Source organism: Artemia sp. Qi Xiang Cuo, chromosome 18 (genome assembly GCF_049724085.1).
Source record: "Artemia sp. Qi Xiang Cuo chromosome 18, ASM4972408v1, whole genome shotgun sequence".
Classification (NCBI taxonomy): domain Eukaryota; kingdom Metazoa; phylum Arthropoda; class Branchiopoda; order Anostraca; family Artemiidae; genus Artemia; species Artemia sp. Qi Xiang Cuo.
The window spans coordinates 33,309,522-33,320,515 of record NC_142811.1 but is presented as its reverse complement, the minus strand read 5'-3'; the positions used below and the strand labels follow the sequence as shown (position 1 = coordinate 33,320,515).

The window sequence follows — 10,994 nt, the reverse complement described above, 5'->3', positions numbered from 1 at the left end:
GAAGGCAACTAACACCCCTTCTACGCCCACCATTTCCCCAAACACATCCAGTCAAAATTTGGAGATAGCCATTTTGTTCAACGTAGCTGATTTCCAGATGGAAATTATGTTTTTGAGGAGGACACTCCCCACAGCCCTCAGGGCAAGGGTTCTAGGTTATGCCCTGGGGGCATATAAGGTTTTTATAGAAATCTTTGTCGTAGAAACTTCAAAAAGGGCTCATTCGATTGGAAATTCAAAGGGCTAGAGCTCTTCTTAATAGTTGAAAGTGATAGGAGGGCAACTAAACCCCCTTTCATGCACACCATTTCCTCAAACACGTTCAATCCAAATTTTGAGATAGCCATTTTGTTCAACATAGTTGAAATTTCTGGAAATTATGTCTTTGAGGATGACAACCCCCCCCCCCCCATAGCCCTCAGGGTAAGGGTTGTAAGTTATGCCCTGGGGGCATATAAGGTTTTTATAGAAAGACCTGTCATAGAAACTTCAAAAAGGGCTCACTCAATTGGAAATTGAAAGGGCTGGTGCCTTTATAAAATTCGGAAGTGATCGCAGGGCAACTACCCCCCCCCCCCTACATTTCACACCCACCATTTCCCCAGACACATCCAATCAAAATTTTGAGATAGCCATTTTTTTCAACGAAGATGAACGTTCTGGAAATTAGGATTTTGAGGATGACACTTCCCCTACAGCCCTCAGGGTAAGGGTTATAAATTATGCCCTGGGGGTATAAAAGGTTTTTATAGAAAGTGCTGTCGTAAAAAATTCAAAAAGGGCTCACTCGATTGGAAATTGAAAGGGCTAGTGCCCTTTTTAATAGTAGAAAGTAATGGGAGGGCAACTAACCCCCCTCTCCCACCCACCATTTCCCCAAACACATGCAATAAAAATTTTGAGATATCTATTTTGTTCAACGTAGTTAAAAATTCTGGCAATTATGTCTTTGAGGATGATAACCCCCTCAGAGCCCTCAAGGCAAGGGTTTTAAGTTATGCCCTGGGGGTATATAAGTTTTTATTGAAAGCGTTGTCGTCGAAACTTCAAAAAAAGCTCACTTGATTGGAAATTGAAAGGGCTAGTACCCTTTTTAATAGTCAAAAGTGATTGGAGAGCAGCTAGCCCCCCTCTGACGACCACCATTTCTCCAAACACATCCAATCAAAACTTTGAGATATAATTTTGATTTTGTAGAAAGCGTTCTGGTAGAAACTTCAAAAAGGTCTCATTCGATTGGAAATTGAAAGGGTTAGTGCCCTTTTTAATATTAGAAAGTGATTGGAGGGCAAGTAACCCCCATCTCATGCCCACCATTTCCTCTAACACATTCAATCATAATTTTGAGATAGCCCTTTTGTTCAACGTAGTAGAAAGGTCTGGAAATTATGTCTTCGCCAACGTTGTCATAGAAACTTCAAAATGGACTTATTCCATTGGGAATTGAGAGGCCTAGTGCCCTTATTAATAGTCAAAAGTGATTGGAGGGTGAATGCCCCCTCCACGCCCATCATTACCCCAAACATTTCCGATCAACATTTTGATTTAGCCATTTTGTTAAACATAGTAGAAGGGTCTGGAAATTATGTGTTTGAGTGTGGCAACCCCCTCATAGCCCTCAGGACTATGGCTGTAAGTTGTGCCCTGGGGGCATATAATGTTTTCATAGAAACTTTTTCGTAAAAACTTCAAAAAGTGCGCTTTTGATTGGAAATTGAGAGGGCAATTGCCCTTTTTAATAGTCAAAAGTAATCGGAGGGAGAATCGCCCCCCCCCACGCCTATCCTTTCCCCCAACATTTACGATCAATGTTTTGATATGGCCATTTTGTTCAACGTAGTTTAAAGGTCTGGAAATTATGTCTTTGAGGATGACAACCCTCTCCCCATAGCCCTCAGGAAAAGGGTCGTTAGTTCTGATCTTGGGGCATATAAGGATTTTATAGAAAGTTTTGTCGTAGAAGCTTCAGAAAGGGCTTATTCGATTGGAAATTGAGAGACTAGTGCCTTTTTTGTGAGTCGAAAGTGATCTGAGGGCAAATGCCCCCCACCCAGATCATTTCCCCAAACAATTCCAATCAAAATTTTGATATAGCCATTTCGTTAAGCCTATCAGAAAGGTCTGGAAATTATGCCTTTGAGGATAACAAGTCCCCTCAGCCCTAAGGGCAAGGGTTGTAAGTTATGCCCTGTGGACATATAGGGTTTTTATAGAAAGTGTGGTCATATTGACTTCGGAGGGGGCTCATTGGATTGGTAATCAGACGCTCTAGTGCTCTCTTTAAGAGTAAAAGTGATCAGAGTGCAGCTACCCCCTCAACCCTACACAAACGTCGTATTGTCGCGAAATGTATCTAATAGAAATTTTTAGATATCCATTCTATTCAAAATAGTCTAAATATCACATAACAAGGCATTTGGGGTTGAAAAACAAACCCCATAGATTAGGGGGAAGGATTGTAAGTTATTCCCAAGGGGTATTAAAGGTTTATATGGAAGGGCTGGTTATTTAACTTTAGAAATAGTTCAGTATTTCTCCCTGAAAAAGATTGCGTCAATATAAAACGAACAGAATTTAATTAAAAAAACTTTTTACCCAACAAAAGTTTTCAAAAAAAAGTAAAGAGCTTCATTAAACCAAAAGTGATAAAAAATAGAATCAAATAATCTACCAAGCATACAACTTCCACAAATCAGTATCAATAAATAGATGAAACCCAAAACAAACAGAAATTAAAATAAGCCAAACTCAAAACGAGCAGAAATTAATCTGAATAGGGTTCTAAACCTTATGCTTTCTAAAAGCCAGAACATAATTTGTACTTTACTGAAACAAATTCTTTTAAATGTTTTCACTTTTATAACTTTAAGAAATAAAAAATTTATTAAGATCTTAAGGAATAAATATCAGCATATGTATATTAAACTGACAAAGGATATTTTTTTCATTAAATTCATTTGGATTTTTTTCAGGAAAATACAAATTATATTCTGGCTTTTAGAAAGTATAGGGTTTAGAACCCTACTCAGATTAATTTCTACTCGTTTTGAGTTTGACTTATTTTAATATCTGTTTGTTTTGGGTTTCACTTATTTATTGATACTGATTTGTGGTAGTTGCATGTTTGGTAGATTATTTGATTCTATTTTTGTTAATTTTTGATTTAATGGAGTTCTTTACTTTTTTTGAAAAACTTATTTTGTGCAAATTATTTTTTTATTAATATCAAATAAATACTTTAAAGTGATTGGCACTGTGTGCGAGAGTGACATTACTGCGGTTGAGGTAGGAAATGAGAATGGTGTCGGGTTTCACATAGAATCAGGAGTTAAGCAGGGTTGTGTTCTATCGCCATTTATATAGACTATTCTGATGGAATTTGTCTTAAGGAACACAGCAAAGGTTACAGGATACCATGGAATGGGGAACTAAAATTCTTCTAGATTTAGATAATGCTGATGATTTGAGCATCCTAGATGAAAATGTTGGCAAAGTAAATTAATTTTGGAGCTTTTGAGAGGCCAGGGCGGAAGAATAGGTTCAAAATTGATTTACAGACTGGGAATAAGTGAAGGTGAAGAGGTGATGTTGGACAAGAGTAGATCAATCACTTGGAAAGCTTCACTTACCTAGGTAGCAGCATTAGCAAGGATGGTGGACGGCGTTTTAGAGACCATGGATGTTAAACTCTGTACAGTGCTCAGCGAGAGCAAAAGCTAATGTGACGACAAGACTTTCACATTTGTGGTAATATTTGTTAATTTAAGTTTTGATATCGATCTAAACTTGCTATTTTAGTTAAATAATGGCAATCAAAACGAAAAAGACTAGAATAATGGAACGATTTTTGCAGTAGAAGCTAGAGCGGTTAAGTTTTAAACTGTCAAATTAGAATATAAGTAAATTTTTAATACATGATTAATATAACAATAAACTTGAATTTACTCGCAAATTAACTGAGTTTGCTCGATAAATTGCGCTTTCGCCATGCCAGTAAGAACCCAATATGTAAAAAATTATTGTACGTTCATCATATATGTTCACCGGTGTTCATAGGACTTGTCCTTATTGCTGGCAAGTGCGATTTAAGGTAATATGACGTAAATTACACCCACGCTGTTGTACCATCTTTAACGTCAGAGCATTCGAAATTCAATATGCACGTAAACTCAAATATCAACTCCATAAAGTTAGTCTTGTGGAACATGGGTTGCATAGCCACCATGTTATGTTTACGTACCCTTGCCTTTACCTCTCTGGTAGGAGCAAACATCTGAAAATTACGTTGGAGCTCCACTTCAAAGGAAAATTTTGCAAATAAGGCTGTATACTTTCCGCATATTTTCGTATAAAGCGTAAACTTGATTTGTCTTTGGATCTGTCAATACACAACTTTCTTTTATGATTTTTTTTCCACAATTTTAAGTACCACCGTCGTGGGATCTTTCAAATACACTTTGTGAGTCGAGTGACCTAGCAGCTGGAACAGGGACATTCACTACAACAGCTCCTCCAAAGTTATTTGTAAACCCAGTCGGAAGAATATTCGTCAATCCGCCCGGAAACACATTCGTCAGCCCGCCCGGAAACACATTTGTGAACCCGTCCGCAGTTATTGGAAAACCATTTGCTAAGAATGGGAATACTGAGTTGTTCAAAACAAACGGAAAGTTAAAAACAGTTTGTTGCTGTTGCTGTTGCTGCTGCTGCTGCCCACCTCCACCACCGCCCGAGCCACCCGAACTTCCAGAGCTTGTTTGAGATCCTGAAATAGAGAGTAGATGTACAGTTAGAGCTTTTTGCACTCGAGTCTGTTATTGCAAACATATATTAAATTTAAATAGAATTTAAAAGTAATAATGATAATTTTGCATCGCAACTAAAAGTAGAAGCTTTGATAGTAGCTAGCCAGTGCTAGGAAGTGAAAGACGTCCCTCCAAAATTATGTAAGTTTCATAGGTGGAATTCTTCATGAATTTTGTAGTATTATATAGCTACTCTTCCTACTCTCAGATTTTACTGAATTATATATATTAAAATTTCATGAAATTAAAAAGAAAATTAGGTGCTCGTTCTTCCTTTTGTAAAAAGGCGAACGCCCGGGCCCAAGATGTCAAAACGCCCAGTCCCCTTTCTCACTTGCGATTTTGGTAAAAAAAAATTGAGTGTTCTACTTCTAAAATGGGTCTAGGTATTATTTTTGCTTTTCATTTAAAAAATATTAATTTTTAGAATTAATTTGTATTCTCTGTTTCCAAATTCTGTCTCATTTTTTGTACTTTCCGAATGTGTCTTTTTTTTCTTTTTTTCTTTACTATTCGAATAAAAAATGCGGTACTATATTCCTTGATAAAAAAAACTTCTTATGACTTCCCTATATTCTTCGTTCCCCTCTCCAAAAAAATGCTATGCCACCTTCAACACTCATTCTTGCATAGGAGCTTGGTGCTATACGATGCTGGAAAAAAGTTTGAAAACCAGTATAAAAAAGCTGCAATGCAAAACTTGTGACACATATTTACCAAATGGAAGGGAAATTTTATTTAGAAAATGTCGTACGTGAGAAAATACATCAAAGGAGCCTTTCTTAACCGTCAGTGTCTTGGGCAAGGAATTCGTTGAGCGGAACATAATTTACTCATAAATTAATAGGTTTCCTGTTAAATAAAATCTGAAAATATAAAAGTTCCCCTCTTCCCTAATTGAATGTATATGGAACTCCTTTTGTATAGCCTCCATACCTTTGAATCATTTAACGGTCTTTGAATCACATAACGGTGAATATTACCCTTTCTTACAGTTGAACCTCCATCCCAAAATCAGTTTGAACTTACTTCCCTTTAAAACAGATAATTGTTCATATTCCACTCGGGTGGAAGTGTTTTCTATATTTAGCTTTGGGATTCATCTTTTGGTTCCCAAAAGCACATAATTCAACATTTCTAATCATGCACAAATGAAAATCGCTTTGTTAATTCGACTGCTGTTTTAGCAATATGCTACTTCAGCGTATTCATGCGAGACAAAAACTACATCTTTTGAGAATAACAGCAGAAATCCACTATTAATAATCTGCACTTAGAGAGAATTGAGCCCAAAACCTGATCAAAACTAGCTAGGTGTCTTAATAATTTGGCCTAGACAGGTCGTCAAAATGTTTCACCATAAGACTGAGCAGGGCTAATAAACAGTTGCTCTGCTACTAATTAAAGAATTAAAATATATGATAAAAATAACAATGGTAAATTTAGTTCTTTGGTTAGTTTTAGGTCATGTTTGGCATAAAATAATATTCATGAAATTTCCGTAAAAAAACAAAAACGGAGTGCAGACTCTAACTGTACAGTTTCTAACTGCTCCATCTCAGCAAAACTCATTACTATGAAAATTCCTGGGAAATAGTTCTGAGAGACAAACTTCTAATAATCGACTTACATGGACGGACAATGCTGTGATAACTGAGAAAATAAAGTTTTATTTCTAAAGAATAGGAATAGAATATAAAGAATACAAATATGAAACTGTGTTAGATTTTTTCGACGTGGGTAAAACTTAAATTTTAGCAAGTAGGCCCTATGCAACAACTCTGACAACCAACACTGCTTTGTTTGAGCGTCGGAGATTGATTTAATTAATTGGCTGGTCTAAAAGTAACTTCATCAACAGCTTCTTAGCTCATAATAGCAATCATTCAGCAGACGGCTTTTTCTTAGAACCTATTTTTTGAGAGTCTAGGCCCCCCCCTCCACCAAAAAAAAATTAAAAATTATGATTATTAAGGCTCCCTCAGTGCAACAGTTTACCAAGGCAAGGTTCAAGTTGTTCGGAAAAACAACTTTTCTCGGCCCTTTTTCTGGCCCCATTGTTTGGAATATCACTATTTTTCTTCTTGTGCATTGGGATTGCATTGTACCAAGGGCTTAAAGATAGAAATTTCAAGAAATTTTGGCCCCTTTTCAGATCCTATCTTGCGGGGGCCCGGGAAGTAGGAGAGCCGTTTTTTGCGGGGAAAAAAGTACAGTCGGAGAGCCGTTTTTTAATATTTGAAGGGACAATAGGACTTCCAATTTACAACAGAATGACCCCCCTCGCAAATTTTAACGACTACCCTTTGCACATTACCTCTTATTTCCATTAAAAACAATAATAATACTAATAATAATAATAATAATAATAATAGTAATAATAATAATAATAATAATAATAATAATAATAATAAAAATAATAATAATAGATAATAATAATAATAATAATAATAATAATAATAATAATAGCCTAAAAGGTAGATATTTCATTCTTCACTAAGTCAATTCCAATATCTTAAAAAAAAACTTACTGAACTCATTCTACATTCCACTAATAATTATAAGTCATTTTAATTTATGAAGTAAAAGGATAGCGATCATTGACGACCAAGCGTCCAAGACCATTGACGTCTGCCAATTCTTCTAAAACCTATCACTGAATATTTGGTAAATCACATAATTTAGGACCACTACCAAATGGGCTTGTGAGGCTTGTAAAAGCTTCACCAATTTAGACAACAAATATTTGCATTGGATTTAAGGTTAGAGTTTAAGTGTGGTTTAAAATTAAAATAAAAGAAAATAAATCCTTACCGTTTAAAGCAAAGGCTGCCGCAGCTCCAAGTACCAAAGCAATCGGAATAAGGGCTAGAAACAAGACTGCTAAATCGGATAGATAATGGGTTCCATAGCTTTGATTGTTATATCCACCACCATAGCCATTTCGTGGTTTTGCTGGAAAACGACTTTCCATCCTATGCATAAATGAGCGTTCTGTTGTTGTTGCTGTTAAGACTACTTCCGTAAGCGATTCTAAAACCTCATCTGGAATCAACTGTTGAACATAACCTTCTAATGTGTTGTACGTTGTATTACAAGTAGAACTATTGAAACTTTTAACATTTTCAACTGTAGGTGCTGTCATCATCGTTGGGGAATTTTCTTCAGGCTTTGCAGTACTAACATGAGGAGACAGAGGATTCAGCAGCATATTTGACGCTGCACCACTGAAGCTGCTATGACTAATTTTTCTATGTTTACTTTTAACTCTTTTAACTTTTTTCTTTCCTCTTTTAGTCAAATATACATTTGAGGGTATAAACTGCACTGGACTGATTGTTGTAGACGTGTAAGGATTTGGAGGTGTAGTCTTCAACCAGTCGAAGAAAGGATAAATGCTGGAGAAGTTGTGCACTCCCAGCGGTATCGACACACATGAGTAAATCTATAACAAATGACAACATTTGAAGTACCATAAACACAATATGAGAGAAAACATACACACGCAGCGTCTACACGTGTGTTTAAAATCAAATCAAATATAAACAGAGGTAACATTTTTAACAAAGGCATTGAAATTTATAAGAAAGAAGAAAATTTATAAATTCTAATCAATGACCAAATCTTTCGGCTTCCCGTCCAGGAACATTCATCAACAGGAAAAAAGGGAAAGCAAGGAATAAAGCTTGATTAAAGAAGCTGCCACATAAGCTACAAGAAAATAACATAAAAAAGATAGTGAAAACCTAATAAACGTTATACAAAGGGAAAAAACACGAAAGGAGCTAACATATGAGAAACTATCGTTGTTGCTTTTAAAGTAAATTTGCTTTTTTATTCAAATTAAAATTCTGTCTTTTACCTCTTTAACTTTAATCCTATCTTTTTTACTTATATTGACTTTGATTCTATCACAGGATAGCAATTTATAATTTGGATCACTCAAGGAGCCAGTTCCTTTTATTACTTACCTGCTCTTGCTCTATTCTGCAAATAAATAATGACTTGACTAAAAAAAAAAAAATCTATTTGTAGCTCTTTTTATTCCTTTTTTTATAGTATAAAATTACCGAAGAATTAGACTGAAAGGATGCTTTATTACGTCACAGCTAGAATTAATTATACCGCGTACCATATGGCAACTAAATTTGATATTAGGTCTTATCCATCCAGTAAATACCACAAAAAGACAACCGTCATCTAGTTAATAGGGTCAGTCTATTTCAAGCCTTTTCAGTTACAATTAAAATATAATAATAGAAAAATGAAGTATTAATGCGGGACAAATCTAAACGATAAAAAAACACAACAGAAACAACTTTGTTACGTGAGCTTGGATTTTGATTTAAATAGTCCCATTCAGAAGATTAATTGAGACATATAGGCTACGTTTACAATGGAAGACATCCCAGTGTTGCGCGTTGTGACGTGTTTTTGGATTGCTTTTTAAATCTGAGTAGTGCTTTCTTCGTTCTTTTTGTATAGTGTTTTTGTTGTTATTTCATAATAGCATATATAGTGTTTGTGTTGTTATACTATAGTGTTTGTGTTGTTATAATATAAGCTTTATTGGCGTATATTATATATTTTTTTATATATTTTTTTCTCGTTGATAATGGTTTCCGGATGTGAAGTGGAAAAATTTGGATTCTTCCTTTATTAGTAACATAATATATATTTTTTTTTTGTCTACTGTCTTGGTTTAAAGTATCATACCCGTTCTTCTATATTTTTAATTGTTTAAACTCACTTGTTATTGGTAATGTCCCATGGTAATGTCATTATACGACTCATTAGCATCAAGACAATGATATTTCCATGGAAATCAAAACACAGAGCTCGAAATAAAGAAATATTTTCAGTAAAGAGCAAATGCTATTCTTGTAATTAGAAGGCTTGGGGAGCGTTTGCCCTGCTTCTGTTTGTGGTAGTTTTTGTTCTTTGTGAATTTGACTTGATTATTTATTGCACTTTCTGTTCATTCTAGATTTAATTTGTTTATTAATATTTATTTATATTAGTTTTTAGCTTGAATTAATATTTGACTTTATTCCTGCTTGTCTTTGGTTTAATGTAGCTTTCTATTTATTTATTTATTTACAAAACCTGTTTTTTATTTACAAAACCTGTCATACAAAAAAAAGGAAGACGGAGCAATAAAAGACAACGAAATAATAAAACACGAAATACAACAACTAAGCACCTCACAAAATACAAGACAAGCAAACATACAAAAGAAACCAGAATAAAAAGACTTCTAAGACAGCGAACATGAACAGATACATTTACTTTATAATTTGGTCACTATCTTATTGCTGCAAGATATGGTTCCATTCGTGTTTATGAAAGCTTATCATTGAAGTCCAGAATACTTGTTGAAAAGGCAGTAGGCCTACATGGATCAGTTTGGGCCTACATTAAAACGATTGGACGCAAACGAATTTCGGGTTCAGGGTGGGAGCTGAAGGAGATATTAAAAAAAAACAGTAATACCACGATCTAATTTTCATGATATCTATGCGAGTAACAATTTTCCAAAACGGCGCGACAAACAATATATGTGGCAAATCAATAGCGATAAACAGTCTTGCAAGAATTAGACGGTTAAATCGAAATTTATTTTCAACAATGCTCCCAAAAGCAGCTGACTGCACGGATGGATCTGTCTACAGGCAAACCTAGGTAAGTCAACGAAGCACTGGGTGCGATGGTCGCATCCGCGAGTGTAACACAAATATCCAAGCATCTACTCCAATTAAACAAGAGGACTTTCGATTTGCTCCCATTGAAAACTAGTCCTATTGTTGCATATGCATCTCAAGTGCAGACGACAAGTGCGGCTAGGCATAATACTGCAATCTACATAACAGATTTATATTACCGCGTTATAAAACAGATCAGGAAAGCGACTGATTCTTGTCTGGTTCCCTTATAAACTGGCAACAAAACAAATGGGTCAGGGCTACCCGTGATCTGAACTTGTACAGCCAAGTCACATATATCATGGCACGGGTTAGTTTTAGCGGCAGATACTTGACGAGAATGAGCGGCATAGAGGATTGACTCGTGGATTAGTGAGTCGAAAGCTCGACTTACATACAGACCTTCCAGAATAAGAGGCTCCTTGTCAGCAAAGGGCTGAGAGGACATGGACACACCCCAGGCCTTTTAGGAAGCCAAATTGATACG

General features: G+C 35.5%; 1 protein-coding gene across 1 annotated transcript; it reads right to left on the bottom strand.

The window, feature by feature from the left end:
• Nucleotides 1-3,898: 3,898 nt before the first annotated feature.
• Nucleotides 3,899-9,312, bottom strand: LOC148941421 (uncharacterized). Its single transcript, XM_089103999.1, has 2 exons — nucleotides 7,620-9,312; nucleotides 3,899-4,765 (listed from the first exon to the last, which is right to left on the bottom strand). Exons 1-2 carry the CDS (start codon nucleotides 8,014-8,016, stop codon nucleotides 4,422-4,424), a joined length of 741 nt encoding a protein of 246 aa, XP_088960125.1. The 5' UTR covers nucleotides 8,017-9,312; the 3' UTR covers nucleotides 3,899-4,421.
• Between the last annotated feature and the right edge of the window lie 1,682 nt (nucleotides 9,313-10,994).

Excerpts from the sequence above, each read along its gene's own strand:
- LOC148941421 (XM_089103999.1), bottom strand. The coding sequence starts at position 8,016 with ATGCTGCTGAATCCTCTGTCTCCTCATGTTAGTACTGCAAAGCCTGAA. Across the intron at positions 4,766-7,619 it reads GGCAGCCTTTGCTTTAAACG|GATCTCAAACAAGCTCTGGA; the intron begins GTAAGGATTTAT and ends TCTCTATTTCAG.